Source organism: Alosa pseudoharengus, unplaced genomic scaffold (genome assembly GCF_046254945.1).
Source record: "Alosa pseudoharengus isolate Yale_2024_CS ecotype anadromous, Long Island Sound unplaced genomic scaffold, YU_APseudo_1.1 YU_APseudo_1.1_scf_12, whole genome shotgun sequence".
Taxonomy (NCBI): Eukaryota; Metazoa; Chordata; class Actinopteri; order Clupeiformes; family Clupeidae; genus Alosa; species Alosa pseudoharengus.
Genome location: NW_027468587.1, coordinates 26,145,058 through 26,160,759, shown reverse-complemented (window position 1 = coordinate 26,160,759; position 15,702 = coordinate 26,145,058). Strand labels below are relative to the sequence as shown.

General features: G+C 40.0%; 1 protein-coding gene across 1 annotated transcript; it reads left to right on the top strand.

Annotated features, from left to right (window-relative positions):
• Window positions 1-11,822: 11,822 nt before the first annotated feature.
• LOC143118548 (E3 SUMO-protein ligase ZBED1-like) lies at window positions 11,823-14,574 on the top strand. The gene is made up of 5 exons (XM_076279581.1): window positions 11,823-11,835; window positions 12,071-13,431; window positions 13,713-13,818; window positions 13,960-14,258; window positions 14,566-14,574. The coding sequence occupies exons 1-5, from the start codon at window positions 11,823-11,825 to the stop codon at window positions 14,572-14,574; spliced, it is 1,788 nt and encodes a 595-aa protein (XP_076135696.1).
• Window positions 14,575-15,702: the final 1,128 nt, after the last annotated feature.

The following is a 15,702-nucleotide window of genomic DNA, read 5'->3' as shown; positions in this document are numbered from 1 at the left end:
AAGTAAAGTGTAACCAAAACGTGCATAGGATGCCTTTCATTTCAGTGCTCTCCAAGTTGTACAGCTCAACTTTTTTGTTTCCTTCATTTTGCTCACCTGTCGGTGATTAGTGCTCACTGTCTCATTAGTGCGTGTGAGTCACTACTGTCGCTCACCCACACTTACAAATCAAAACTTGTCACAGATTGATTAGGAGTCTTCACTCATGGAAATTTCCAAGAGAGACAGAACACTGATATGAAATAAAGTTTTTTTGAGAACTAACATGTGTTGGAACTTAGACTCGTACATTGTTTTGAACTCTAATGTTGTTGATGCAGTGTGTTTATCAGTTAATCTTGGATTTAACCTTTTTGAAAATAGCAGCCTTTTGCATTGTTTTTTTTTTTACCTTTAGCAGTATACACCCTAACCTTTAAACTAAATCCTACCAACACCATCTACCGTTCAATGTCTTTTTCTATCATGACCTTTGGAATAAATGGCATTCTACAACAGATACACATACATTCATATTTAATGCACAACCCTAGCACAATGATTAATACAGCTCTCAGATGTGAAAACATAACTTCTGTTTTCTTTTTAAATGTATTTGTTGTATTTGTGGCTTGTGTGCAACATGATGCTTTTTTGCTCTCTAAATCTGTGAGCGTTGCCTGTGCAATATTTGTTGGGATCACCTTCTTTCCCTATTCATTATTGTCCCGTTTCAATTCATTATTTTTTTTAATCCTTCATTCCATGTAACATGAAGCCATGTACAAGTAGATCAAAACTAAATCTGCATGGAGTTGTTGTTTTAGTAGCATTAAATAATAGATAATAACAATGATAACAAATAATATTAAAAATATATTGAATGCACAAACTCTCTAAACTGCATCTGGGACCCACACACACTGTTTTCACATTCAGTCATTCTAAGTGAGCATTTACTGTAGATCATGAATGACAATGGAAAGAGAGATCCATTTACAGTACATCACACATATTTCAAGAGGGCTCTAAAGAATTATCTGTTCAGGTTACAGTTAATTCATGAATTGATTCTTAGAGTTATGGTTTGTACATTTATGTTTTTTGTTTAATTTTTATTTGACATTGTTATTGGTATTACTGTTATTATTACTGTTTGGGTTAATGTAGGGGGCAATTCCATGCAAAGGTCATCCTTACCATGGAAAAAAAAGTTGTGCATACGCAAATAGAACTGTTGTTAAAATCTTTATTTAGGTGTATATTTTATTGTTTGTAACTGATCTGATTGAATTTGATAGAGAATGACACTCTTTTTACATCATAAATATGGTGTGCAACCATACAGAAACAACATTTTTCACATGGTAATATTATACATATTTAAAAAGTGGATAAATGGACCCAAGGTTCAAACAAATTGTGTCATTTGACAAATTCCAGATTGACAAGGGAATGGTAGAGCAATGTCTATGCTCAGCTTGCATTTAAGAGCACAACTACTTACATTTGTAAGGCTTTTGTTTTTAAGTCAGCAAGTTCCATGGCCATGTCACATCCATAACGTTTTATAGGAAAAGTTTATGCTACACATACAGTGTTGATGCGACAATGTCCATAGTGTCTGTGCAAAGCTGATTTATATCAATGTAAAGTGTGATGACCAAATTGTGCCCCTTTTTTACTTTTAAAACCTTTAATGGTGCGTTATGGATGTGACGTTATGGATGTTACATAATGTGAATTTACAAGACTGGGGACTTTATTATACCTCAAAGCCGATAAAACGTCTGTTCTGGTGGCATGTCAGTTTCAACGCATTTCACCTTAGTGTTTACAATTGACATTTCAAAGAATATTAGGTTGATCAAAACCACAGGGAGGCCTTGCCTAACCATTAGCAAAACAAACGTAATATTAAAATACCTCCAGTGATTAGCCTAGCCATAGCCTATTTTCAAGTGGCCTAATAACGAAAATCTGAGCGATTATCTTCCTGTAACTGTCATACTGTTGTTGTACAGTAACTGGATTATCGTGTTAGCTGGTGAAGATGGCTGACTTTGCAGCTGGAGTTAACATAGCAACCTCCTTCTGTTGCAGATCTGTTCAGCCTGCCGTTCACGTCTGCTTAACAAAGTTTAATTTTAAATGTGACGCGATATGCCATCATTTGAAGTGTCAGTGCCTCTGTAGCTAATACCCACAGAGTAACATTAGTAAGGGCAGCAATAAACTAGATGTACCGCATAGCGGTACAAAATATGACTGCCTCTCAGTCCTGCATATTCTCTTCGCAAAAATAAATCATGCTTGTCAATTTGTCACATCTCCTACTCCTGCAACTCATGTGCATGTAAATGAGTGTGTGCATATGTGAGTGTGCTTTTGTTTATAAGAGTGTGTGTGTCTGTGTGTGTGTGCATGTGCGTATGCGTGCCTGTGTTTGTGTGTTTGTGTGTGTGTGTGTGTGTGCGTGTGTGTGTTTGCATGCGCACATGCGTATGCGTGCCTGTGTGTGTGTGTGTTTATGTGTCTGCATTCATGTGGGTGGGTGTTTGTGTGTGTGTGTGTGTGCTTGCCGGTCTGTATGTGTTTATGTGTGTGTGCGCTTGCCTGTCTGTATGTGTGCGACTGTGTGCATGTGCGTGTGTGCACGTGCGCGTGCATGTGCTTTATGTGTGCAAATCACAAATGAGTGGGTATGGGTTAGGTTGATGCGGGCTCTTGAGACTAACATACCATAAATATTTTGTCATCTTGGGTGCAACGGTTCAGGTAGGGCTAGTTATTTAGGGGAGTGGCCACCAAGTTTCATGTTCCCTGGTGTTTCAGTAACCCGGGAATCACTGACCAAAACTGATGACGGTAAAATAAAAAAATAAATGTCTTTTTTATATTTTAAATGACTTGTTGTCCTGATTCTTCCTGTGAATCTTAGTGGGCTGAGGAAGCAATAATTTCATCGCTAGTTTTTCATGATTACTATTTCAATTGTTTCATATCAAAATTCACTACTTAATTATGTGTTTTATGTAGTTTGTCGAGGACTGGTTCAGACACGTCACATCCATAACGTGAAACCGTCACATCCATAACGCCAGTTTTTCCTACATAATGCATTATGAAAATGATGCATAGTTTCAAAAACACACTTTTTGTGTTCATTCAAGTCTCCTTCATGCTACATATATCATAGTTTCCTTCAAAATTCACAGAGTTTGTACAAAACATGTAATCTCTCACAAAAGTGTGTCCATTTCATGTCACATCCATAACACTGATAAAATGCCTTGTATTCTTAGGATGAAATTGATTATATGAAATTTGAGGATTTCTCAGTATTCAGAGGACAGAGGTTACATTAAAAGTTATGCAAATTAATTCACTGATACTAATTTTGCCCCCACTCTAAGGCATTTTGTTTACCAATGAGTCCAATTGTCACATCCATAACGCTGGAACTGCCCTAGGCTTAGCAACTTTTTTTTAAACTGTTGAAGATAATTATAACCATGACTGTGTGTCCAGCATGAGGAATGGATAGGGGGGGGGGTGCTTTGTATGCCTCACTGATGTTAGTGTAGACATGTCTTGTCTCCCCTAGTGGGGCATTATACATTTTGATGTAATTTAGGCAGAATAGTTCGAGTGGTTGAAGTCACCCGCGACAATGTACTGTAGGCTGCCTCAGGATGTAGAGTTTGTTGTTTACTAACAGAATGCAGTTATTTCATGGCAACCTTAGGTTAGCATCCGGTGGCAGGCAGCCGTCACAACAGAAGATATAAACTCTCTGGGCAGATAGAAAGGTCTACACTTACTCTAGGTTAGCTGAGCAGTGACTCTTGGTGATGTGTCTATGCACCAAGTTTTCTTTGTAGGCTAAATGCACAAACCTAGGGGCACTGCTAGATGCTAAATGTGGGCCCTATGCAGTGTTGGGGTCATTTCTCAAAAAGTAATGTATTACACATTAGCCTACTCGCTACTGTATTTTTTTTTTATCTTTTACATTACTTCTTTACTCTCTGTGGAAAGTAATGCCTGTGAGAAAGCCTGTGATAGGAGAGCATGACATCATCAAGTATTGACTCCCCCTCCCCCCATTTTACTTTCCCTCGCTTTTGCTGTCGTCTCTCGCTAAACATTCAATAACGATGTACCAATTTCCTGTGTGCGTAAATGTAAGTTACTTACCAATCATTAGGTCACCGAAATGTTAACTTGTTGTATTGAGTAAGTTTGCATACAATATTAGTTTTAACCATGATAAGCCATATCCTGTGTTCTTGTGGCTAGTCTGGCTCAGAGCCATATAAAGGTACCTGTGGTTATCTGTGTTTGCATATTTAATACGTTTCATACACGTGTTTCAACACTGCATTTCGGTCGTTGCTTTTACTTTACCATTACCTTACGCATGCCAGTTATGTATCCACCAGCTGCCTGCCTGCAGCCTACTTCCAAAACTCCAAAGCTGCTTGCGGTCAGATTTGGTTCCGAGGGAACAAGTTCAGTGTATCAACAACACTCAATAACAGTTTATGTGATGTGTTAATCAATTAAATTCCCAACAATTTCACAACAGCTAGTTCTGGAGTAGGCCATTCATCTAGCCCGCTTGCTTACGACGAGACTCAGGCTGCGCAGTTGGCACCCGCTTCTTATTTGGGTTTTGGGTTGCCAGATTTTAGCCTATGACAAAACGGTTGAAATTGAAACTAAGTGATCGTGCATGTGTAGGGTGTATTTCATACACAATCTGGCAACCTGAATGCATCAATGATTTAAAAATGAAGTTTGATGGCCATGCAAATTATGGGAGTTTTCCGGGTGAAATAACAAAACGGGAGGGTGCTGGGAGATGACCTTGAAATACGGGAGAAACCCGGGAAAAACGGGACTGTTGACAGGTATGTGTTAACACTGTCTGTGAAGTGTGAAGTGGCTTGCTACACCTCCAGTAAAAGACGTGACCAGGGCTTAATTTGAGCCGGAACATGTTCCGGCACCTCCGACATTGGATCCGGAACCTTTTTTTATTGGATCCGTCAACTCTTACGTCAATATAAAAAATTAATCGCCTAAACGAAAAAATAAATAAATTACTGTTTGTGTAGTGTTCAATGTTAATATATTTTTTATTAGTCTTGAAAAGGTTGTTACATAAAATAAATCATTTCTTGTTGATGAAAACATTAAAATTCAAAACCAAAAGAAAGTCACATAAATCAAAAGGAAAGGCAAATTAGTCTGTTTGGGGCAGAGGAAGTCCCTCAACGCTCATCTCAAAATCAACTAGATGTACCGCAGAGCGGTACAAAATATGACCGCCGCCCAGTTCAGCACATTTTTTCCACAAAAAGAAATCACGCTGAAAGGCCTATATGATTCTAACTGTCTCACTAAATTGCATTATCCACACTCAATTCTCACTGGTATCTGCTAGACAAAAAGTCCCAAAACATGATTAGTTCATAGATTTCACATGTAAAATTAATTTTATACAACCCCACCTCCATCTTGCCTGTTCATAATTCTGAGAAATTCTTGATTGTGTTATGTTTATGTTATGTGTGTGGGTGTGTGTGTGTGTGAGTGTGTGTGTGTGTGTGTGCGTGCTTGTGTGTGTGCCTGCGTATGTGCCTGTGCATGGAAGCGTACATATGTCACTCACTGTGTGAGTATATGTCATACGTATGATTACTGTGAATGTGTGTGTGTGCGTGTGTATCTGTTTGTGCACATGTGTGCACATGAAATGGGTTAACATGACCCCTGGAGGCAAATATACGGAAAAAAAATGGTCATCCTAGGCCCTACAGTTCTCAAGATATTCACAGAGAACTGTGTCTGGCCTACCCTCCTTTCGGGGGGTCCAGTCCAGCGGGGGGGCTACAGATCAAAATGAAAAATGACGGTTCCATGCTATCCATGTGGGGGTACATGCCCACCAAGTTTCGTGTACCCCGGTCTTTCAGTGTCCCGGGAATCCTTGTTGGTGTACGTCACTAAATGTACACATAAATTATTTTATTGTAAGGCCCCCCATGAACGAAAGTACACAAAACTTGGCATGCATTCGGAAGGTGTCATAATGATCCTACACTTTCAATTTCGTGCAGTTTTGACCATGTCAGCCAGAGATATTGTGATGAAAACACCTAAATTTTTGCTTTTTAATTTTTAACTAGGTGGCGCTATACATGAAATAAGTGGTAATGGGATGGGTTCACATGGCCCCTTGAGATCAACATACAAAAAAAAGGTGGACCTCCTAGGCCCTACGGTTCTCGAGATATTCACAGAAAACTGTGTCTGCCCTACCCTCCTTTCGGGGGGTGCAGTCCAGCGGGGGGGCTACAGATCAAAACGAAAAACGATGGTTCCATGCTATCCATATGGGGTTACATGCCCACCAAGTTTCGTCTACCCCGGTCTTTCAGTGTCCCGGGACTCATTGACGGAAATTTGGACATGCGAAAAAGAAAAAGAAAAAAAAAAAAAAAAAAAAAATCTGACTAAACCTATATGACCGCCGCTTCGCTGCGCGGCGGTCATAATAAGGCCACAATCATGTTTGTGATTGGCCCATGCGTTTTGTCAATGATATTGTAAGGAATAATTTTACTACTGGTAGGTTATCCGTACAGCCTAGGTGCTTTGAAGACACAAAAAACCTACAGAGTCTATTGCTCTACACAGGAGCATACAACAAACCTAGTACATAAAATTGAGTGATCATTTAAATGTTAGCACTATGTATCTTTTTCAATTAGCTGTTGGACTGGGTCAGAGGTGGCAATGGACATACTTCTTGATGTCCATGCCCAACACTATTTTCTATTTCCGGCAAATACCAGAATCGTTCGTTTAGTAGGGGGCGGAGGAGTCCCTCAACGCTCATCCCAAATTTTGATAGGGCCAAAATCATGCTTGTGATTGGCCCACGTATCATTTGTACATCGAATACATCAAATAAAACTTTAAAATTCAAAGTCAAGAGAAAGTTACATCAAATAATCGTTTAGTAGGGGGCGGAGGGATTCCCTCAACGCTCATCCCAAAATTGATAAGGCTACAATCATGCTTGTGATTGGCCCATGTGTCATGTTAATGATATTGTAAGGAATAATTATGACCGCCGCGCAGCGAAGCGGCGGTCATATAGGTTTAGTCAGATTTTTTTTTTTTTTTTTTTTTTTTCTTTTTCGCATGTCCAAATTTCTGTCAATGATTCCCGGGACACTGAAAGACCGGGGTAGACGAAACTTGGTGGGCATGTAACCCCATATGGATAGCATGGAACCATCGTTTTTCGTTTTGATCTGTAGCCCCCCCGCTGGACTGCACCCCCCGAAAGGAGGGTAGGGCAGACACAGTTTTCTGTGAATATCTCGAGAACCGTAAGGTTTAGGAGGACCATTTTTTTTTTGTATGTTGATCTCAAGGGGCCATGTCAACCCATTCCATAACCACTCATTTCATGTATAGCGCCACCTAGTTAAACACAAAAAAGTAAAAATGAGGTGTTGTAATCGCAGGTATCTGTGACCTAACATAGTCAAAACTGCACGAAATTGGAAGTGTAGGATCATTATGACACCCTCTGAATGCACGCCAAGTTTCGTGGAATTCCGTTCATGGGGGGCCACACAATAAATTAATTTATGTTACTATACACCAACTGGCCTGTAGGTGGCCGGAGACAGTTTTCTGTGAATATCTCGAGAACCGTAGGGCCTAGGAGGTCCACCTTTTTTTTGTATGTTGATCTCAAGGGGCCATGTCAACCCATCCCATTACCACTTATTTCATGTATAGCGCCACCTAGTTAAAAATTAAAAAGCAAAAAATTAGGTGTTTTCATCACAATATCTCTGGCTGACATGGTCAAAACTGCACGAAATTGAAATTGTAGGATCATTATGACACCCTCCGAATGCATGCCAAGTTTTGTGTACTTTCGTTCATGGGGGGCCTTACAATAAAACAATTTATGTGTACATTTAGTGACGTACACTAACAAGGATTCCCGGGACACTGAAAGACCGGGGTACACAAAACTTGGTGGGCATGTACCCCCACATGGATAGCATGGAACTGTCATTTTTCGTTTTGATCTGTAGCCCCCCCGCTGGACTGGACCCCCCGAAAGGAGGGTAGGCCAGACACAGTTCTCTGTGAATATCTTGAGAACTGTAGGGCCTAGGATGACCATTTTTTCCGTATATTTGCCTCCAGGGGTCATGTTAACCCAGTTCATGTGCACACATGTGCACAAACAGATACACACACACACACACACATTCACAGTAATCATACGTATGACCAGGGCCGGCCCGAGGCATAAGCGAACTAAGCGGCTGCTTGGGGCCTCCTGGCCACCAGGGGGCCCCCAATCGAGTTTTTTTTTTTTTTTTTACATAATAAATAACGTAAACAAGTGACATCAATGAATGAATAAATGAAACAATTATCATTCAAATCAGGAAAATTATGATTTCATGATCAATATGCCTGCCTACTGCTACTGTGTCTGCCAGCCTTTGAGTCACGCGCATAAAGTAGACACCTCGGGTGCATATACAATTCGTGCAGACACTGCATCAAGTTCAACAATCGGAAGAGACGGTAATGTTAAGACAAGTCACAAAAAAGGACGTATCTCTCTGGTGCCGAAAACAGAACGAAGAAAATGACAGAGGAGGAGAAAAACGAGCAAGATACAGGTATGTTTTGCATGATTATTTACAGTATGTTTTGTGCTTGAGGTAGCTAGCTAGCTGTCATGATCTAATATAAGCCATCACCAGAGCTAAATCTCCGCCATCAACAGAGAAATGTCTCCCATTAATATATATTTATCTAGATGTATTTCAGATGTCAAGGATATTGGGATTGTTTTGGATGTTCAATCAAGCATGTACCCTTGCTCTAGGTGGGCTTATTATGTCGTAAATTAAAGTTAGCTAGCTGACTGAAGTGGACATTAGCACTACAGTAGCCAGTGTTGTATAAAGTACTAGAAAGCAATACTTGAGTAAAAGTACAAGTATCGTACTAGAAAAAGACTTTGGTAGAAGTGAAAGTCACCTTTTAGAATATTACTTAAGTAAAAGTCTTAAAGTATCTGATATATACTGTACTTAAGTATTAAAAGTAATTTTCTGATATTTAATGTACTTAAGTATTTGAAGTAAAAGTAAAAAGTAAAAAGCAAGCGGTTTTATTTTGAACTTTTGTAAACTTTATTTTGGCTTTCTTACTTATAGTAAAGCATAAAGCACATTCAGGGTTCCCATATCTTATTTTTATATATTATTTATTTATTTATTTATTTATTTATTTATTTATTATTTATAATTTATTTATTTAACAGAAACAGAAATGCCACTTTTGTATGAACTTCAGGTAAAAATGAAAAATTAAAAACGTATTTCTTTCAAAAAAAAAATGACCTGCTGGTAGGGAGAACATTTTGGTCATGTGGTATGAGCATTTCTAGGGCATACTCCCCAGGTCACCATCTGAATCTCACACACCCACAGGCCACCTATGTCCAGCAGCTACTAATATGCCAGTCATAGTTGAAACTGAAAAGGTGTCTTCATCTTCAAAAGAAGCTGGTTTTCAAAGTTGACAGAATTCAGTGCCCTGGGAATTTCAGGCCCAAGACCGGCCAACGTTTTCCATAGTGGTGGAAATTGGATAAATGAAGCAACATTTCAGCTCTTACTATCCTGTAGTTTTTATTAGTACCATGGTTCAACAATTCGATAATTTACTTCAACTGAGAAGTTAACAAAAAATATTCCACAAGTTAACAAAAACAGAAAGAAAGAAAGAAAGCCTTTGAAATGTAGCCTATCCCACGCTTCCACAAACAGGCATATTGAACTAATATTTAGGCTACATGTTTTTTGCATGGGTAGGCTATATTGTTGTTTGGTGATTTAGCCTACTCCTTTACTACACCCTCTTCTGAGCATAGGCATATTTATCATGTAGGGTAATTGCTCTTTCTTACATTAAATAACTTTAATTTATCCTCTCCACTTGTCCCTGTAGTCATGGCCTTCTCATCACTAATTTCGGGCTCATCATTTTCACTGGTCGACTGGTTTGATCTGCTGCTCAGTCTCTCCTGGCCTCTTTCTACCATCCATCCATCCCGACGCTTGTGTCTACTGTAGGGCCGGCTCAGCTATCCGTATCTGAGAAAACTTTTTGGAAAAGACGGGCTATATGGACCCTACCAACTCTTTTTGGGAGGGGAGAACTCCCTCGCGTAGGCTACAACCCATGCACAGGCATTGCATTGGTGTCATGCACAGAATGCGGAGCGTGTATACTGACAAGATAGACTAACGTGACAAATGTCAATATTTTTTTCCTCGACCGGCCCAAAAGTAAAGCGGCCACCGGGAATTCTCCCGATTACCCACCCCGGGCCTGATTCAGTCTTACTCTTCTTGGACTGAAGACTGAAGTCCTGCGATGCTAAATAGCCTTTCACAGGCCGCTGAGTCAGATAGGGGAGTGTTCGGCTTCACAGAAGCCTGCCAATGTAGAAACATTTCTTGCAAATACGGCCACGTTATCTTCACCACTACCCTGTTCACCGAGTTCACCACTATCGTCGGGGTGGTCGTCTATGATAACGGGAGGTCCTTCAGTAGGTGCTCGTGCTTCCATGGCGGTTTCAGTTGTGCGTCCTCCTCCTTTAGCAACAAAAACGCGCTGAAATAGAGTGCGGAGCGTGCGTAATGCAATCTAGGAGCAGTGATTCGCCAAACCCCCCTTATAGCAGTCGCACACATTTCTTCTAATTTTATGTTTTAGTAACGAGTAACGAAGATGCTTAGTGGAAATATAACGAAGTAAAAGTATACATTTTATCTAGGAAATGTAGTGGAGTAAAAGTGAAAGTTGACATAAATTTAAATAGCGAAGTAAAGTACAGATACGTGAAATTTGCAGGTAGGCCCACGGCTTGTGCTGCCTGCGAACAACGAGTCTTGCACAATAGCATGTTCTGGAATCTCATCAGTAGCATTTCTCACATCAGAAAGAGTTTGCAAAGATGTTGACAAATCAGAATTATCAGAGGCTTCCTCTGTGTTAACAGCAACATCGTCTCTCATATCAGAAAAATCAGTGTTTTTGTCTGTGTTAACAGCAACATCTTTCACATCCGCAGACATTTTCACTAAACTGCGAAGTCTTTCAATTTCCTCCATTTTCTTTGTAAACAGCAAAGACATAACGCCCTCCATAAGTTGAAGCCGTTTTCGTTTTGGTTTAAGCGCTCCATTGCGAATCCACCACTCATATATCTCATTTTCGCTATTGTCAATTGTGATGCCTTTACTGTGTAATTTCTGTAGTGTGCCATTTACTCTTGTCCTCCATTCATTAAATAGATCCATTTCACCTAAATGTCCATAATTGTCCATGTTCGTTTTTTCGTTTAATGGAGAGAGCTAAGTCATGGATGTTTTTGGTGAAATTTTAAGCAGATAGCCACGTGTTGGCTGTGAAATAACAATCAACAATCCGTAACGTGTTTCCAAAGAATTATCTCTCTATGAAATACTGTTCAATCATAGGCCATATAGGCCTAGGCTCCAACCCCAACACCTTTTAGTAGGGGTGTAAAGATTAACCGATACGTATCGGTATTCGTTTTTAACCTGTAAGATACGACTGCATCGATACGTGATGCCTCGTATCGAAATAAACGTGACATGAACCGGTCATTGTCCCGATTTAAAAGTAAAGAATTGGTTTGCAATATGTTTCTGACTTCAGTCTCGTTAGTTGTTGCGAAAAACTCAATGCCCTGGCCTGGTGCGTCACAATTTTGATTTGAGAACAATGACAGCCTCTCATTGGTCAAAGAAGGCATAGCACGCCCTGTCCATTTCAATGACGCAACGACAGCTATCACTCTGGTTAAGACCAAAACGTGCCCGCAGCCCGAATCAGCAAGCAGCACTTCATAAAGATGTCTGAGAACTCTGAAGCAATTTTCAGCGCGCCGGCGAAACTTAAATCCAAAGTTTGGAAGTTTACAAAAAAGAAGGTAAACTTGACAAAAGTATTGCAATCTGCAAATTGTGTAGGGCAGCGATTAAGTACAGTGGCAGTACCACAAACCTCAGTACACACATTTCCAGACACCATGCAGCTGAAGCTAACATTGACAATGCTAGCGCTGCACCGAGTAGCACAAACATGCCCCCGCTTGAGAACAGGGACATTACTCAGTTTATCCATCAGCCACAATTTAGCTCCAATTCGGCGAGGGCTAGGCGAATATCAACATTTGTAGCTCGCTTTATCGCCTTGGACCTCAGGCCGTACAGTGTAGTTGAGAATGATGGATTTTGCGACTTGGTGAATGAATTAGAGCCCAGGTACAAAATCCCTCGCAGACAGCATTTCAGTGAGAAACGCATTCCCAAGCTGTACATAAAAACCAAGGATGACCTGAAGGAAAGACTTTTAAGAGCCGAACGAGTGGCAATTACAACAGATGCCTGGACGTCATGTGCAACCGATTCATATGTGACGATCACAGTTCATTATGTTACTTCAGATTGGGAGTTAGAGAGCCATGTCTTGCAGACTAGAGTGTTCAATGAATCACACACAGGGAAAAATATAGGCGCTTTACTTAAGGAAGCCTGTGTCGAGTGGAATATTGCTGATAAAGACCCAGCTCTGGTGACGGATAACGCCAGAAACATGATTGTGGCTGGTGTGGAGGCCGAGATGAGCCCTCACCTTATGTGCTTCGCGCATACATTGAATTTGGCTGCCCAGAAGGCCTTTCGTGTTAGCAATGCTGCAAGGGTGCTTGGAAAAGTGAAGAAGGTGGTCGGATTTTTCTATCGAAACACAACGGGAGCTGATCTCCTTAAACAGAAACAACAGCAAATGGCATTGCCCGGTCACACGCTCATCAATGACGTTCCCACCCGGTGGAACAGTTCGCACGACATGCTCGAGCGTTTTTTAGAGCAACAACCGGCCATTTTTGCCACACTCATGTCAAGGGAGCTCAGGAAAGGAGAAGATGTGAGCACTCTTAATGAAAATGACCTGTGCAATGCTGAGGACATGGTCAAAGTGATGGCACCTGTTAAAGTTATAACAACAGTCATGTGTGAGGATGAGCAGCCCACGATTTCCATGATGGCCCCCCTCAGAGCAAAACTTAAGAAGCACTTTCAGGCAACTACTGAGGACACAGGACTCATTAGGGAAATGAAGAAGGTGTTCCTGGATGATTTTGAAAAACGGTACACACAAGTTGAGGATCTGTTGTGCATTGCATCCGCTTTGGATCCACGCTTCAAAAGCCTGCCCTTCCTGAGTGACCATGACACTGAGCGGATCTTCATGTGCATCTCAGATGAAGCAACAGCCCTGCATAATAAAGTAAGCCCCTCCTCAACACCTCCTGTACTCCTATGCAAAATACACAGCTGATTATTATTGTTAAAGCTTATATTTAGTTGAATGTATTGTTTTGTCTCTCTCTCTTATTATATTGCTGTATATTGCTATGATTAACTGGTGTCAGTCAGTGCATTGCATTGAGATCAGGTTGCTGCATTGAACTAGCCAACTAGTGAATTCAAATTTTGAGTATCAGTTACAAACATCTACCTGGTTGGTGGTTACTAATCATACCTGTTATTTTGTAATATTTTTACTAGAAAGCAGAAGAGACAGACAAGGAGAGCCACCCTAGTCCTATGCAAGAAGACCCTGCTCATGGAGATGCAGATAACAGCCCAGTCGAGGTCCAGGAAGAACCAAGAGGTCCATTCTCTTATAGGCTACTACATGTCATGCATAATTTACATTTAAAGCGATATCTAATGCTATGGTAAATGTTTTCAAGGGTCATCATGACAAAACCAAGTCAATGGCCTAATATACTGTAATTGTTTTTCATGTCAGATGGCCCTCCTCCTTGTAAAAAGAAGAAGAGTACAGCACTGGACCAGCTGTTTGGAGAAACCTATGAAGTAAGAACAATAGGAAGAAGCTCCAGAGAGAGGGCAAATGAGGAAATCCAGAGGTACAGAGAGAGAAACCTTTTGCCCCTGAATGGCTCTCCACTGGAGTGGTGGAGAGCACAGGTGGACTTACCATTGCTGTCAGCTATCACTAAAAGATACCTCTGCATACCAGCCACGAGTGTGGCAGCGGAAAGAGTGTTTAGTACAGCAGGAGATATCATATCCTCACAACGCAGTGTACTATTGCGTGAGCATGCGGATCAATTGATTTTCCTAAAGAAGAATATTAAAACACTCAACCAAAAATGAATTTCGTCTTTGGAGGGGTTAGGAGGCTGATTAATGGTTCTATATGGCAGCTGTGGGTGTTGGAACACAATTTTCAGTTAAGTGTAGTTCAGCAGTTCAGTTATGTTACCTTATTTATCTTGGATTTTGCAGACACTTAATTGGCAGAGGCACATTTTATGTGACTTTTATGATATGAATAAATGGTGTCTTTCTGTTTTACACATTTTATTTTTTTATCATCCTACCTCAACAGGACACCTAACACTAGCCACACTTTTTTACACAGAGCTCTGTGTGTCTACTAATACATTTTTTGTATCTCCTTACTGTTTATTTGGCTGCAATTTGTGCCATTATGTAATACTCAGATTTCAATACCTGGAATATACCTCAGTTTATGTTAAAAGTGTTACTGATACTGAAGTTACTCCATTCGGATTGTAACAGTTACCCAGTGGCTAGATGGCAATTGTGTGTGTTAACAGAATGAGTTATTGTTAACAGATATTTTGTATTGCTGATTCTTACAGTTTGCAGCTTTAGGCTACTTTATTGTGTTTTCACTTTTCAGTGAAAGGTTAGACAAGAACATATATTGATTGGTATTATGTTAACTTATCTTCAATCTGTATGATTTGCAGAGATAATTCATTTGCAGAAGCATTTATTCTTTTATATAAGAAAAGGCCATGGGCAAAGCACTGCTTTATTTTTTTGTATCGACACCTCTTTGATCTTTATATTTTTTATATAAAATGTATACAGAAATATGTGTATTTTTTGTTCATTTCTTTATGGTGTCCTCAGTGTGTGCCATTACTGAAATATTTCAATATATGAGACAATCCTCTTATTTTCACAATAAAATGTTTGTCATGTTCATACATCAAGTTGTTTGCCTTATTGACAACCATTGCCATGATAATTGATTATGTAAAATGTGGATAATGTGAATGTGCACAATGATAAGAACTCTTTCAGAATGCTTTCAATTATTGAACTGCATCGAATTGCATCGAATCGAATCGTACTGAATCGTTTTTTATAAACGTGTATCTTTTCTTGTATCGAATCGTGCCCATGTATCTAGATGCGAATCGTATCGTCTTTTACATAAGAGATTCACACCCCTACCTTTTAGCAATATTCCTTAGTTCAGGGATGGGTTAACATCTTAATATATGTACCGTTTAACTAGGATTCACAGCTTAATTGCTTAGGTATCTGATTAAGCAGATTCCTTACTAGAAATATAACCTCAGGAAAACATCGTTGCTATACGGTTTTGAGAATATCGGATCATCTACTCACCAAATTAGGTATCCAGAACTCAGGTCATCGCATTAAATCAATCACGTCAGGGTCACCACTGTAAGAAGGCTCAGAAATG